This window comes from Macrobrachium rosenbergii, chromosome 3 (assembly GCF_040412425.1).
Source record: "Macrobrachium rosenbergii isolate ZJJX-2024 chromosome 3, ASM4041242v1, whole genome shotgun sequence".
Classification (NCBI taxonomy): Eukaryota; Metazoa; Arthropoda; class Malacostraca; order Decapoda; family Palaemonidae; genus Macrobrachium; species Macrobrachium rosenbergii.
This window is the reverse complement of record NC_089743.1, coordinates 69,017,343-69,034,290: the sequence shown is the minus strand read 5'-3', so window position 1 is coordinate 69,034,290 and position 16,948 is coordinate 69,017,343. Positions and strand designations below refer to the sequence as shown.

The following is a 16,948-nucleotide window of genomic DNA, read 5'->3' as shown; positions in this document are numbered from 1 at the left end:
CCTGGAACAATGCTCTTCATCTTCTTCGAATAATGATCGTAATTTGGCGCCGAAGTGCCTTGTGGCGCGGAGACGTTCTTCGTCGAATAAAGAAGCGACTTCATCTCTGCAATCAGTGCCCGAACGGCCAGCAACTAGTGTCGTAGCGCCCAAGCTCCCGTTTGTGGTTGAGTGCCCGCTGGCGCCCGTTCTCCAACATGTTTCGTCTCTGACACCCGTCTCAACAGCGCCCCCCAAGCGCCCATTGGCGCCAGCTCCTCCACCGCTACGGGATAATATTCTCAGTTTGCTTCAGAGGGCTCCTCCTACGGCTCAGATGACAGCGGACTTATCGCTTTCTCCAGTCTCTTCTGAGGAAGAAGTTGTTCCAGAACAAGATGCTCCTTCGTCGGTGCACTCTGTGCTGTTGAGATTCCTGCTAGCCACTTATCCTAGCTTCTTTTCACCAGCTACTCCCTCCGTTCCTGCTTCGACCTTCTTTATGGAAACCCCCTCAGTCGGTCCCTCAAAATTACTGAAATTAGTTCTTTCCTCTTTAGCAAAGAAGGCACTGGATCAAGTAGAAGGTGGTTTTCTGAGAAGAGGAAACAAGGCAAAGCAATTTTTTGTTTTCCTCCTTCCAAATTGTCCAGGTCGAGCTACAGGTTTTATGCGACCGGAGAAGCTCCTTCCCTGGGAGTCTCTGCCTCCTCTCAGGGAGACTTCTCCGGCCTTATCGACTCTGCTAGGAGATCAGCTTTCTCCTCAGCCAAAATTATGTTCTCGGCCTCGGAACTTGCTCACCTTCTTAAAAATATTTTTAAGGTGTTCGAAGTGATGAACTTCCTTGGCTGGGCTGTGGGCGCTCTGGCGGGCAAACTTAGAGAATGCTCTTTGCTACTCAAGAAATCTCATCGGATCTCTTGGGGCACTTTCCTGTATTGACAGGGGCGTTCGCGATAGTGCACAGGAGTTAGCCAGTCTGTATGCCATGGGTATTCTTAAGAAGAGGGAGCTTTGATGCTCCTTTACTTCGAAAAGCGTCACTCCGTCAGAGATCGACCCTCCTATTCTCCCCCTTGGACAAGACGTATCTTTTTCCACAGGCTACAGTATTGAACATCGCCTTTGACCTGCAGAAAAAGAACACTCAGGACCTGCTCTCCCAATTTACAAGACGCCCCAAGGATTCTTCGACTCTTCCTCCCAGATCTTCGTCTCCGCTGCAACCTACTCCCTTTCGGAGCACCCATTCTAGATCCCAGACTAGAATAAGAACTTATACCCGTTTCCCACAGCGTTCCATCAAGAAGTCCTCTTCCAAGTCTTACTCCAAGAAATGACAACATAGTCCTCCGTACTCAGGTAGGAGTGTGGCTTCTCCACTTTTGGGAACAAAAGGGAGTGGAATTTTGGATAGTGTCTGTCCTGAAGGAAGGCTACACTATCTCCTTTTTGAAGAAACCTCCTCTAATCTGCAAGCCTGTCGAATTGACAGCTTAATCTCCATGCTCAGAAATTTGCTGCACTCTTGCTAGAGGTGGAGTCCCTTGTTCAGAAAGAGGCTATAGAGCTAGTAGAGGACATTCATTCTCTGGGATTCTACAACCGTCTCTTTGTGGTGCCCAAGTCATCAGGGGGCTGGAGACCCGTTTTGGACGTAAGTGCCCTAAATGTCTTTGTCAAAAAGACAACATTCAAGATGGAAACAAAAGTCAAAAAGACAACATTCAAGATGGAAACAAAAGTCAAAAAGACAACATTCAAGATGGAAACAAACCATTCTATCCTTGCATCCATTCTCCAGGGAGAATGGATGGCGTCCATTGACATGCAGGACACGTACTTTCACATTCCAGTACATCCGACGTCTAAAAAGTACCTCAGGTTTGTGTTTCAGGGCAAGGTGTTCCAATTTGGGGCTCTTTGCTTGGACCTCTCAACAACGCTGCAAGCGTTCACCAGGGTATTGGCTCCCCTAGCGAAACGGCTTCATTGGATGGGGACGACTGGCTACTAAGTTCCTGCTCAAAAGCTCAATGCACGGAGGACATTCGCATGACTCTTCTCTTGGCTCAAGAATTGGGCCTTCTCATCAATCCGGACAAGTCTTTCCTGACGCCTTCTCAGGAGATTCCTTATTTAGGGATGACAAGCAACTTTCGGGATTTTCGGATTTTTACAGTGGAAGAACTTCTGAATCTAAACTTTTGCTCAGCCAAACAGTGGATGAGTCGTCTAGGTACCCTCTCATCCATGGAACAGTTTGTCACTCTGGGAAGACTTCGCCTGAGACCTCTCCAGTTCTTCCTCAGAGCCAGCTGGAACAGGAAAAAGTTTCAGGACTCGTTCGTGCTCCCGTTAACAATGGAAATCAAGGAGGATCTTCATTGGTGGAATTCCAGGAAGAGACTATCAGAAGGGAAATCTGTTCATCCTCTGAACCCCAGCCTAGAGTTCTTTTCAGACACGTTGAACCTAGGTTGGGGAGCTCTTTTGGGATTAAAAGAAGTGTCAGGGACCTGGTCTCAGGAACAGCAAAACTGGCACATCAACGTAAAAGGATTACAGGTGATATTTCTGGGCCTACAGTGCTTTGCTCCAGAAATTTTGGGGAAGACAGTAGCAGTGCATTCAGACAGCACGACAGCACTGGCGTACATCAAGAAACAAGGAGGAACCCACTCTTTCTCCCTGTACGAAGTAGCAAGGGACCTTCTTCTTTGGTTATACCAGAACGACGCTCAAGTCACAATGCATTTTATCCAGGGGAGACTCAACGTTCTCGCGGACGAGTTGAGCTGTCAGAGACAGATCCTTCCCACAGAATGGACATTAGACCCATTGGTTTGCCTGGATCTGTGGAAACTCTGGGGGAAACCCATGATGGAAATCACCGACTTCCTCTCTTCTGCTCACCAGTTCCAGATCCCTTGGCATGGGCGACTGATGCAATGTTGCAGGGTTGGTCCAACAAAGATCTGTATGCCTTTCCCCCATTCAGTTTAGTGAGGCAAGTCATCAACAAATTCCAGTCTCATCAAAACCTATCCATGATCTTGATAGCCCCCTTCTGGCCAGCAAAAGAGTGGTTCCCAGATCTACTAGAAGTTCTTGCGGACTTTCCGAGATTGCTGCCACAGAAGCAACAACTTCTCAGGCAACCTCACTTCCATCGGTTCCACCAAAACCTGTCTTCTCTGGCCGTAACAGGGTTCAAACTGTTAGACTACTGCCCTGAAAGAAGGACTTTTCAAGAGCGGCTGCAGACGCAATTGCAAAGTGTAGAAAGACAGTCTTCAGATAATGTCTACCAGGCAAAATGGTCCATCTTCAGGTCCTGATGCAGACAAAATAACGTGTCCTCTTCTGAGACCTCTGTAGCAGAAATAGCGGACTTTCTTCTGTTCATACGCTCCGCTAAAGGACTTTCCACCTCTACCATTAAAGGATACAGAGCTATACTTAGCTCAGTTTTCCGCAATGAAGGAATGGACTTATCGTCGAACCAGGATTTGTCCGACCTTATTAAGTCCTTTGATACTGCAAAGCTTAAAGAAAAACCTTTGCTGTCCTGGAACTTAGACATGGTCCTTAAGTGGCTTTCCAGTTTATGTTTTGAGCCCATGCAATCTATCTCTTTAAGGAAAACTTTTTCTGGTCGCCTTGGCCACTGCCAAGAGGTCCAGTGAAATCCATGCATTGGACAGAAACATAGGATTTTCTCAGGGGAATGCAGTTTACTCCTTTTCCCTAGACTTTCTGGCTAAGAACGAATCGCCATCGAATCCATGGCCTCGTTCTTTTACGATGAAGAACTTGTCTGAGATAGTGGGGCCATCTGAAGAAGAAAGAACTCTCTGTCCAGTAAGGGCCCTTAAGTTTTATCTTCACAGAACGAAGGACATTCGTGGTACTTCAAGAAACCTTTGGTGTTCTGTGAAATATCCCTCTAGACCCTTGTCTAAGAATGCCCTGGCATTTTTTCTGAGGAATCTGATTTCTAAATCACATTCCATGGTGAATGAAGACTCGCTCTCCTCTCAAGCTAAAACCCCATGAGATAAGAGCAGTTGCTACGTCTTTGGCATTTAAGTGCAATTTATCCCTAATTTCAGTTGTGCAAGTGACATTTTGGAAGTACAATTCGGTGTTTGCTTTGCATTATTTAAGGGATGTTGAGACTACTTACAATCAGTGCAGTACCTTGGGTCCATTTTACACGGCTGGCGTGGTGTTGGGGAAGGAAACGTAGAAAGCAATGTCCTTTCTTTAATCTCTTCGCCTTGCTTAGGGTGTTGAGTTTGGGGGAGCCTGGGAGTATTATGTACTTGGAGTACCCTCCAGTCTTTTGGTTTTACGGTTGGGTATTGGTGTTTTTAATTTGATTTTTGGTGGTTACTCTGGTTATTGTGTGTGGCACTGCACCCTGGGCAGGGGCATCTTGTTGTACTTTGCTAGCCCTCAGAAATTAGTCCATTGCTACAAAGCACCCACTGTAGTAGTAGGCCCTCTCCTCACTTGGACGTAAGGGCATAAACAAATTGAAGCTCTTTGCTATGTTGTACCTTCTCTTACTCCTGAAAGTGGGCGGGGCACGTCGCCATAACGTAAACAAACTAGCGTGACCAGCAATTTCAAAATTTTCAGCTGCCGGTTAAAAGAAACTAATAGCTATGTAATTAGTGGGTAGGTATATATATAAAACTTTATTTTATTATAAAAATGTCATTTTTATAATAAAATAAAGTTTTACATATACTTAACAAGCAATTACAGAATTGGAGCCCACCCTCCTGCCCTCTGATGGGCATAAGGCATGGAACAAATGAGAATTGTTTGCTGGATTGTTCCAATATTCCATTAATGGGATGGGCTGATCACAAACTATATTGAAGCGCTACCTGCAAAATTTTGAATCTAAACTGCCATTAAAATGGAAACTATAGCTATATAATTACTTGGTAAATATATATAAAACTTATAAAAATGTCATATTGCAATTCACTCCCTAAACACCTGAATTATCCCTGGTTACCCACCAGCCCGAACTGCATCCCCGTAACTTTTACCCATTAATTGGGTAATTAACTGTCAGCATTACCAATGCTTACAGGAAAACCTTGTCAAAATGAGTTACCTGAAACACTGTTGGCAACGCTGCTGCAAGTCTCAGCCGAGTGAGGCCGGGTTCCTCAATTGCTTTCCGTTCGCCCTGCTGCATGGATGTTTCTTGCTTCAGGCAAACTTTTGGTTAATAACCCGACCCCCATATACTGACTTTATTGAAATTGGATAACGACTTGGACTGTATTTTCACCTTTTTCTCCTGGATTGTTCTTTCGCCTGGCATCGGATTTTTCTCTCCCGTCTGGACTTTGGCTCGATTTGGACTTGCCATGGATAATTTGGATAAAAAGACGTCCATTTTGGATAGCGCAACTGCCTCAACCTCGGCTACAGCTATTGCGACTGAGACTGATACTGCTGGAGATGCTGCAACCCACCGATCGTGCACAGCTTGCAAATGGAGGATGAGTACCCTCAAACATGACAGACATTCAGTTTGTATAGCATATAGGAAGGTGCAATGTAGCTTAACATTGAGATGTGATGAATGTAGGTCATGGTCAAAAGATCAGATGGAGGATTATTTTAAACATAGAAAATCTCTAGCTTCCAAGAGCAAACATAGGGAACCAGCTGTAGAAACTCAGAGTCTAGATAGAGAAGCTTTAGAATCAGAGTTATTTAGGAAGTTAGAGGATAAATTATCAGCTAGCATGACAAATTTATTATCTAGTTTCATGACAAAGTTATCTGAATTCAAAGAGCAAAATATGAGTGCTAGGGAAATAGAAACTAACCATTCTTTTTCAGCTCCCCCTGCCTATTCCAGAACCAGCCCTAACTGGTGCTGGGGGTCATGGAGAACCACAAACCTCGAAGGTAGGATCTGCTGGCCCCCCTGGTGCGGAGCAGGCAGTGTTAGCAGCAGTTTTCCCCCTTTTTTCGGATAGTGTAAGTTCAGAGGTAAATTTAGATATAGGATTGATGCAGACAAATTTAGATGTAGGATTGATGCAGACAAATAGGGATAGTGAGGTAGCAAAGAGTGTAGGAGAGAAGTTGAAGATGCAGTCTTCTTTTGGGGGCAGGTACAGTTAAGGTTCCGGGATCCTTGTTAGATCCAGCAGCAGTTCTGTTTCCTGCTGCAGTCTCCTTGCAACAAAATGTTGCTAAATCTGTTGAGGAGGATTTAGATTTAGTTGTAAGTTTGTCAGGTTCGGGAAGGTTGGAGGATTTCCCTTCCTCTTCGAGAGTTCCTTTTCCTTCTGGGGAAAAACTTTTGTCGGTAGGTGATGGTAATTCATTTGATAGGATATTAAATGTAGCAGAATATAATGCTAATTTATTGGGTCTTTCCAAAGGGTATAGGTCATTGGTCAGACAGTGTTTTAATATAGGGTTTTCGAATATCCATGAATACGTAATGAAGAATATTCCGGAATTCACAAATTATGTATTACAAGTTATCAAGGGGGACCGGAACCTGTATATTTTCTTTGTGTAAAATCTATGGTCTCTTCTGTAACCTCAGATTTTTTCCTATCCTCTACTGCTTCCAAACCTTCTTCCGCTGCTCTTTCTCAACCCTCCCTTTCAGTCCACCTTTCGGGGAACATTTCAGGTGCTTTGTTAGTTCATCCAGCATCTGTGCCACTAGTGGTTTTGTCTTTGGTGCCATCTGCAACGAATCCCGTACCTTCTCAGGCTTCCGATCTAGTTGCTGCAGTAGTTGGCGGCACGCCTGCCTCAGTGTTTAATGTTGCGGTACCGATAGTCTCCGCATTCGCCCCAGTACCTAAGTTGTCTGGTGCTTCGTCTTCTCCTGTTTCGTTGGGTTCGGTACCTCGTAATCCTCCCTTCGAAACCCTTTCGAGTACAGGGCCAGTTGGGACGTTCCCTACCTGCCCAACATGGTTGGCAGGAGCGCCGGTGGGGACTCCAAGTGTGGCATCTTCCTTCTTTCTTTCTTCAGCTCCTCCTTTCTTAACTTTTCCGACAGGTTCCTCTGTCCCTCGGGCTAAGGCAGTGTATGTAGGTTCGAGTTTGATTTCGGGTCATCAGGGACCCTTTCCCTCTTCTTCTTTAAGTAGGGGACCTTCTGTTCCGGATTCCCAGTCTCATGTGACTCTGCTACATCCAGGTTTGCGTGGTGCGGGTGTTGCAGTCTCTCCGCTCTCAGGAGTGAGTGTTGTCGGCCCAGGTGTGACCGACCCAGGTGTTGCGTCATCGTCTTTGGAGGGTGTGGGGTTTGCGCAGTTTACTTCGGTGACTCCCAATATGTTCGGGACTGATTTGTCAGGGTTCCATGTTGCACATCAAGGTGTGTTGTGTTCCGGATCATCAGGTTCAATGTTTGCTAGGGGTCAGTCTGTCTCATTTCCGGTTTCGGCTCGGTTGGACCAATTCGACAAAGACTTCCTGTAAAGAGGAGGATCAGATACTGGAGGCCAGTTTTCCTTCGGCCAATGAGTCTGAGTACAGACGGATGTTGGACTTTATCCACACGCTGTATCCACAGTCCAAGGCTCCGGAGGAGCTGATACAGCATAACCAAGCTATGTTTGAGTTGCTTTATGCAACAAAACTGGTGGTAGCACAGTCACCAAAGAATCTAGTCTGGTTTGGCAGGGTCGAGCAGGCTTTAGGGGAGCGGACAATAGGTTGGCATCCTTGATAGGGTCGGGTAAGCAGGATTCAGTCTTGCTTCCTATTCGGAAGGGCTTTTATAGGGTTGTGGGTAACCCTTCTGCGGGTGTTAGGGTGCCACTGAACGAGTCGGTAGAGGCTCTTCTATCCTGGGTTCCATCATCGAACCGTCTAGTATCGATTTTGGCCAGGGAAGCCAGTATCTTGGAAGACACCTTCCGCAACCAGTTGGAGGCGTTATCACACACTATGTGGATGCTATATGGTCTGATGGGGTTCCTCAAACAGGATGGTTATACTCTGTCAGACCCGACTCTTTTCGACAACCTCATCATGTCAGTACCCATGGGGCTTTCACACCAGGCAAATGTTTCCACAGGATGTAGTACTTTCTTTGGGAAGAAGAAGAAGGGTTTCTTTCTAAACCATCTGCCCACTCATTTTTCCTGACGTTCACAGAGGGCACTGCTGAGGGCTCCATTGGCGCTCAGCAGCAGTTTATTTAGAGGGGAGGACGTTTTGGTAATGGTCAACTTTGTGTCATCTACCTCGGCAGTGGAGTCGCAGCAGGCCATGATCAGGGTTGCAGCGCAGAATGCCAGATCTCCGAAGTGGTCTAGAATGTCTTCTCCTTCGAAGTGCTCTCGCTCCAAGTCTCCGGGAAGTTATCCCAAGAAAGTACGCTTTTCATCCAAGCAGGCACCACGCAGTAAAAACATTATTTTCCCTCTTATTTCTACTTTCATCTTCCCCCTTATCTTGTGTATCTGTAAGGTAAACATTTGATAAAAAAACTGTTTACACTTTGTGTTTGTATATTCTTGTGCTTTTCTTTCCTAATTTTTTTATAATTTACTTTGCAATCATCCTAATATATGTTAAGTCTCCTAATTCTTTTATCATTCATGTTTTAATCTTTGTAGTGTAGTATGTTTACTTTTTGTTTTGATGCTTATTTGACATCATTTTATCGTTATGAAGATACCTAATTATTTTTTCTTTTGTGAGTTTATTTTACAGTCTGTAAATATATTAAATTGACATAACTGCTAGTGAATGAAAAGCTTTATTGATGGAAATTTTTACTAAATTGGTGTATACCATAAAATTTGCATAATAAATGTGAAATTTGTAGTACACTAGTAAGAATGTTTTACTGTCATGTAGAAGAATTGGAGTTATGAAAACAGTTTAACTAGGCCACTGAGCAGAATTATTTGGAAGGAGAGTTTTCTGGAAAATAATTTTTTCATCTTTCAGAACTTTTCATTTACATCTGCTTAGAAAAGCACAACTTTGCAAAGAAGAAATTTGGTGTAGTGTTTGGAACTAACGAACTTAAAGTAACTATCTTATGCACTTTTCTTTCAAGGCCAAGTAAAGTAATTATCTTATGCACTTTCCTTTCCAGGCCAAGTAAAGAAGGCCCTTCCCAAAAGAAAAAACGTAATACACTGCTCACACCTGGGGAGATCAGTATTGAAGACTTGCCTCCTATTGAAGATTTAAAGATTACTGTTCCTGAAGATAAAGTTCGGGTCATTGGATATGTTTTCAACATTGTTGAGCGACAAGGTTGGTACCTAAATTCATACTTTTTAGTTGATTTAAGTGGCTAAACATTGAACCCCTTTACCAAGGGGACCATTAACATAAATATTCATTTAGAGAGAATAGCATCGTGCATTCTGTGGATCTAAAAGAAATACACTTCCAGGTGCCCATCAATCAGTCCTCTAGGAAGCATATGAGCATGCTTACTTTACAAGGAAACTGTCTACCAGTTCGAAGCACTGGCATAAAATAATGGCCCTTCTCAAAGTAGAATGATAAGTAAACGTGCCCCTGAGAAGCAGCAAAGGTGTTATAACAAATTTAAGGGCCATATCTATACAGCATTTATGGAATCAGTTCTAAGACCCCAGTGAAATAAGATTTTATTGATATTTTGCTAGTTTTTTATTAAAGGATATGTATACTGAGAGAGAGAGAGAGAGAGAGAGAGAGAGAGAGAGAGAGAGAGAGAGAGAGAGAGAGAGAGAGAGAGAGAGAGAGAGAGAGAGAGAGAGAGAGAGTTTTTGAAGGATTTTACTTTATCATCTTTTTAATATTTTATAGTATTTACATTAATATTAATATTTGAAAATTAGTAAGTAATTTTATATCATAAAAATGTATTTAGTCATGAAAATAAAATGAAACTACAGTAATTAGTGCATATTGCTCTACGAAAAAATCTGCGAATTAGTGAATTTTCTGCAATATATTTGGAGATACATTCCACAGAAAAACCCACGCCTAACTGAAGCCACAAATGCTGAACCATGGTCTTGCGGGGGCTCCACTGTAATTTATTTGTTCATACAGGAATACAAACCTCCGCTTTCATTAATGGGTTTCTCAGCTCAAGGCACGCTGCAGCTGTCACTGACTTTACTAGAAAAGCAAAATGCTATTGGGTAGACCTGTGAGTCACTCATGACATGAGCTGGCTTAGCTCTCCCATTTTGTTTTCAACCATTAATGCTTGCCGTTCATCACTGTGTTCATCTTCCTTTAGCTGAGATTTGTGTTTGTGCCCCTGTGTGTTTCCTGCCGTAGGGATGTTGCCCTCCCAGTGCAATTTCCTATTCCAGTAGCCCAGTGTGTTATCCTTGTTCACTGCTTATAGTATTTTGTGCCAAAGGGAGGAATATCTGTATTTTTTCTTTGTGCATCCCAGCCTTGTGGGTGACCTTTGTGTGACCTAGCCCATAGTGTTGCATCTATGAGTGTGTGTGTGTTAGCCCCCTTCTCTGTGTTTTATGGCTACCCTGGAAGACACAAAACATGATTTCCATCATTGTGTAGGTCCTGTAGTAAATTTTAAGCCCTTGTTTGTGGAAGACCCACATTCTGTCTGTATTTCGTGCGAGGGATGTGAATGGTGACTCGCTGGGATTCTTGGTGGAGAAAGCATTTTCAGGGTTGGCAACTGGTGATAGACCTCTCGACTCTGAACCCCTACCTGCAGCAGACTTCCTTCACTATGGAGACACCCCAGTTGGTCCTGGCATCTATGAGAGGGCACAACTACATGGTGTCAATAGATCTGCAGTATGCATACCTGCCCACACCCATCCACAAGGCCTCCAGGAAGTACCCGAGGTTTGTCTCCCAGGGTATAGTCTACTAGTTCAGGGCCCTCTGCTTCAGACTGGCAACAGCCCCCCAAGCCTTCACCTGAATCTTCCAACTGGTGTCTGCTCGAATGGTACCTGGACAACTGACTGATCCTGGCCTCCTCAGTCAATGAAGCAGGACAACTTAGGAACAAGGTCCTGGCACTGTGCCAAAACTTGGCGGTGATCGGAAACCTCTCTAAGTTGGACCTCTCACCCAAGCAGATGATTAGGTACCTGGGGATGTAGATTGACAGTGTGGCAGGAAAGACGTATCTATCAAACAAGAGGATTGCGAACCTTCTGAGGATCTCAGAACCTTTTCTCACGGTGCCCCAGCACCCGGCAAAGCAATGGCAGGCCCTCCTTGGACACTTGGTCTCCCTAGAGGAGCTAGTCCCCAGAGGGAGGGCACACATCTGATCCCTTCAATGGCAGTTAAAGGTGTCCTGGAAGAAACCAGACAAGCCCCCGTCACAGATGATTGAGTAAGCAGAGAAGGTCCGAGAGGACCTGAGGTGGTGGAGAGACCTGATGAACCACCTTCAGGGAGTGCTACTCAGCCCGCCACCACCAGAGATGCCGGTATTCTCAGATGCATCCTGAAGAGGGTGGGCCAGACATCCAAAAGGAGTGGGAGTTTCAGGTATGTGAGGCCTGAAGGAGAGGACAGAGCTCATCAACCTGCTGGAGATGTGAGCAGTCTGGCTGGTACTTCAACATTTTCAAGAGCAAATTGGTGGAAAAGTAGGTGGTAGCCATGAACAACAACACCATGGCGGTAGTCTACATAAACTAGTAGGGAGGCAACGTCTCCCTGGAGCTGAACAACCTGGCATTGAAAATGCGTTAACGGTTGGAGACCTGGGGGCTGGAGCTGACAACCAGGTACATTGGCCCACATCTTCAGGCCTAGGGAAATAGGCCTTTTCAAACTGCTGGGAACTGTCGTCTGCTGTCATCAAGCACTTTAAGAATAAGTGCCCACCGAGAGAGTTAAGGCCCCCGGTATGGGACATTACCAGAGTCCTCTGTTGCCTGAGATGTCATCTGTTTGAACCCCTCAAGAAAGCATTAGATAGAGACTTGACATTGAAGACCATCTTCCTCCTCTCTCTCACATCGACCAAGAGAGTGGGAGAACTGCATGCCCTCTCATACAGGGTTACACAATGTGGGTTAGTTCTCCATCTTACTGGAATTTGTCTGAGACTTTGTGGCCAGGACCCAGAATTCTGCAATTCTGGGCCTAAAATCACCATTTATAAAAGCGTAGATTCAGATCTTAGAAAAAATACAAATTTTGAAAATTGTATTCTAATGAGGAAAAAAAAAATCAGGCAAACTTACTTGGTCCTTAAATTGGGACCTTTGGCTTTAATGGGTTAAGGAGCAAGTTTGCTTGTTTCATAGCTTTAACCCAGCATGGCTGAAAGTGTAAACATGATGTTAGTTTATATGTATAAATTAATAATGTCATAGAATTCAGAAAAAATTCATTCCACAATATTAATATGTACTCTACCATAGTTTTTATTTGACAAGAAGTTGAAATGGCAGTAAAATCCTTTGCGAAATCTGTACTAGGTTTGCCAGGTATAGGTAATAACAAAATGTGTTAGTAGTAAAAAGGATTTTCATTTCTTTGCAAGTGCGATTTTGGAAGGATCCCATCCAGAGCTTTTTGAAAGGAGACCTATACTCTACAGTCTTTTTATCTTCTTTTAGGATATCATACTTTATTTTTTAAGAAGCTTTATTGTTTTTTGTGTTTACAATGAATGTTAATATTACAGAACATTATATCTCAATTATACTTCATGTATTATTGTCACATTATTATGGTCTTATAAAATATGAACATGGTGATCATGCGGCATTTGCATTCTAGTAATGTTTACATTCGGACAATCATCAGCTGATTGCATTTTACTGACATCATCTCTGCCATTAGTTGCTAAATGAACCATAATTCAGTGGTGCATTTTTTTCGTAAATTATCAAAGCTGGGTTAAAGATGCAGTTTACTGTATTTATAAATTTAGTAAATTAGATGAAGTGATTTTGCCACTTTCTGATTTTGCTTTTGGCTCTTCCAAAACGTTTTGCATCCTGAACATTATTCGTGTCTTCAGCCACAACTACAACCTTAAATATAGTGGGATACTTTCTTACCACCTTCTCCATAGTGTGAAGGATGAATAAAATGTATTTTACTTTTATTTATAGAAACCACCATTGAAAATTAGAAAATTTTTAACAAGTTTACAACTGTAATGCAACGGTGAATAAAGTGTGTTAGTTACAGTAATTAACATCAGTCAACAGCTGTTTCTCAGTGTTAGTTACATTAACTTCGGCAGACGGCTGTTTCGTGATTCATTTGTTTATGTCAGTATGTGCTGTTGTGTATGCTAATGTTTTGCATGGGGTAGGAATTGGTTGTTAATTATAAGAAACAGTAATGAATTCTTAAAACAAGCCACAAGTTTTATAAGTCTGGTTGAATGTATGAAGATTTGCATTTAACACTAAATATTTGCTTGTAGGGCCATTAATTAGTTAAAAGCTATAACTTAGATATGATGTGCATTATCAATGGAATCCACCAAAACTGAGACAGGGACATGAAGCCTAGCCTATCCTAGTGTAATCAACCAAGAATGAAACTTGAACATTAAGCATAGCCTCATGTAATATACGGAAAATGCATCTCTCACTATATGTGTGATGAAATCATGCTTTGCGACAAAATTTGAAGGATTGGATGATACAGAAGATCGATATTGCATAAGTATAGTATATACAAACAAGAGTTCTTTTTGATGCTGTATAGTTTTGAGGTTACAGAATACTTTTGTTTTTGTTTTAAACAAATTGTGCTTGTGTATTTTCAGAGCAAGCTTCAGTTCCAAATCTGAAAAAATGCAAGAACTGAAACACAGCTGGTCCCAAGGGTTTCAGTTAGGGGACTGTTGTAAATTAAAAAGGGTTTTTATAAAAAAAAAAAAGCCTGTCATCATTGTTTTTAGAATAATTAGGGAGAATGAATAAGGCTCAATAATGAGAATATTTTTTATACATAGTATTTCTGTATAGATTGAACATTGTAGTAACCACAATAAAACTAATTTAAATCTATATTTGTTCCAGTTGTAGTTCAAGGTCATCATGGCATTCCTCCCATAGACTTGGACTCAGTTTTGTTTCTAGACAACGGCAAGAAAGTTTTGGGGGTGGTGTTTGATGTTTTTGGACAAGTTCAGGAACCTTTGTATGTTGTCCGGTTTAATTCCATTGAACATGTCAAGGAGCATGGTATCAATAAAGGAGAACCTGTATTTTATGCACCAGAAACAGAACACACAAGCTTTGTTGTGATTGATGATCTCATGAGGTATGGAAAATACATTCTTTCTTACTCAAGACTGTACACATTTATTTCAGATATTAATTCACTTATTTAATTTTAAAATATGCAGTATCTGCAAAATTTTTGCATTGCTTTTGAACATATGTACAGTACTGTGCAGTATACCCTAATAAAAATATAGCTGATTGCAGCAGTTCTACTTATGCTTACCAGGCCTTAAACATCTTTTAACATAAAAATTAGGAAATAGTGGTCTCTCTCTCTCTCTCTCTCTCTCTCTCTCTCTCTCTCTCTCTCTCTCTCTCTCTCTCTCTCTCTCTCTCTCTCTCTCTTAGTATTTTAATTGACATTTATTCAGTGCAGTATAGCATTGTATTTAATACAACAATGTAGTGTTGCATGCTTATCTTTTTCAGTCTGTGTATGTGTGTATGGTGTAATGAACTTATGTTCACAAAAATATTTAATATTTAGGAAGTGGCAAGAACAGGCTCTTTTTCATTTTTACGATCAGTGCCACAAAGGATTAATTAAAGTCAAGGGGCAAGATCACCAACAGAGCAAAAAAAAAAAAAAAAAAAAAAACACTCAAAGAGGATAACGAAAAAAAATGCTAAACAAAACTTAATTATTTATTACAAAAAAAAAAAGTATTGATAATTACTTAAATGAAACCCCACAAAAAGAGCTGAATAAGGGTGTACAAAAACCTTCACCTAAAATAAACTCTTTCACACGATAGATCGAGAGACAGCAAGTAGGAGGAGGAAGGAAAACAACCTATTCCTAGGAAAGCCCTGAAAAACTTTAGTATGAGAGAATGAAAGGGGGAAGATCCTTAATCCTAATTTTTACAAATAAACCTTAATATTACATACATAATAATAAGCCACCTAAAAATAACCGTCGATATTATTCTTAATTAACACACGCCCTGGGTGAAAGCACGATGAATTTATATAAGACGCAGAACCACACACATGGCTGTCCAAAACGATCCTGAAATCACGAGGAGTCTGCAGCCGGAGGATACAGCACACTGACACGCGTCAGCAACGTCTATATAAAGTGCACAGTTTATATCCTTACCAGCTATCAAAAAGGTTTTAGGCGTTTTCACGACTCGGAGGTTGGCAGGACGAAGGCACACAGGACGAGAGAAAGACAGGCTGTCCTTCCAAAGGCATCAGGCGAGTCCAGGGATGCAAAGTTGAATACTGAATGCAGGGGAGCACAGGCAGTGCCCTCCAGAACGCACGGGAAGGGCGTCCGACCGCAGCAAAGGAGATGTCCTCAGAAAGTAGCTGCAACAGTCTCCAGAGGAAAAAAACCAGCAACGTCCTCCGAAGTACAGAAGTAAATCCTTCAAAGCTGTACGAAAATTCCAACGGCGAATCCTGCACGAAAAGAGTCTCCAAAAACCTCCAAGATAGGGAGCCGAATACACACTGCCTTCATCCTCAGCCAAAAGTCCCCACCAAACGTGAGGCAGCGAAAGGGGAATCACCAAATAAGCATTTCAGCCAAACAATTACATGAAAAGAGAAACAAAACTTTCATGGGCGAGGTACCAATTAAAAAATAGAAAACCTTCGGTAGGAGCGAAAACAACCTTAACCAGCTTTTCTTGTGGCACAGAAATGAAAATAAAATTTAAATTAACTTTAAAGTAATTTACCTTAAAAGGCCACGAATAAAAGAAAAATTAAGCAAATTATTACAATGGACATTTGCAAATTTTGTTAAAATAAAATGATAAAATACACACTGTGTATTTGCATCCTTACTCCCTCTCTCTCTCTCAGAATTTTATTTATTTTTTAAAAAATAATGCAGAGAGAGATAGAGAGATATGCTTATGGGAGTGAGGATGCTGACTAAAATCATCATAAATGGTGAGAAGTATGCAGGTCTGAGTGCACACATTGTGGCATCTTATTCTTGAAGGATACAAGTAGGTGTGATTGGGTACTTCCACGTTTTTAGAAATAAACCGCTGTAGAATAAATGCGTGTGTGGAGAGGCAATTGAGTTTGTAGATCATGTACCATTAGTAGCAGAAAACTGTACAGGTAGCTCATGTTTACCTTGGGGTTAATGCTCAAATATACTTATTATAATTCACAAGGGATAGAAATTCTAATGTGTTCTTTGACTTGATTAAGGAGCTAAAAAGCTACTTCCAGACAAGGATATTCCACAGAAAACAATTGCATTAATCTATAGAGAAGATAATGGGAATGAGAATAATCACTAGACCCAAGACACAGAAATCAGTTAATGCTTTCTCTCTAACTGGATTTTCCCTTGATCTTTGTAGGTGCAGCCAGGGTTAAACTTTCTTTTAGTGCTGTTTGAAGTTTGATAGTTATCATTGTTTTGTAATCAGATTCTAGACCCAGTCATTGTTGCAGGCTATTGTAGAGGTTAGTAATGTTATTGTAGGGGCTGGTACACTGTGGTTCTGATGCAAATACTGTTCCAAATCCTCTGGTCAAAGGCCCAGTAAGAACAGGACTAAGACTTGATTTCTCTTTCAACCCACAGGAACTTTAGATACTGGGCACTCAACTATTGTAGAAGTACCATATAGTTTGGTTCTTGAGGAGGTATTTGGCTGATTATCAAGAAAAGCAATTAATTAGCAATTAATTAGGCACTGTGGAAGTATGGAGTGCTGTACTAAAAACTCAGTGACCTAGTATCTTATTGTGTCATA

General features: G+C 42.0%; 1 protein-coding gene across 5 annotated transcripts in view; it reads left to right on the top strand.

The window, feature by feature from the left end:
- LOC136825117 (H/ACA ribonucleoprotein complex non-core subunit NAF1) overlaps positions 1 to 16,948 on the top strand; it is a 66,931-nt gene that overhangs the window by 32,420 nt on the left and 17,563 nt on the right. For all 5 annotated transcript variants that reach the window (XM_067081168.1, XM_067081175.1, XM_067081162.1 and 2 more), the window contains 2 exons: positions 9,107 to 9,270; positions 14,010 to 14,253. In XM_067081168.1, coding sequence (XP_066937269.1) covers positions 9,107 to 9,270; positions 14,010 to 14,253 — 408 coding nt within the window. The remainder of the gene's footprint in view (positions 1 to 9,106; positions 9,271 to 14,009; positions 14,254 to 16,948) is intronic.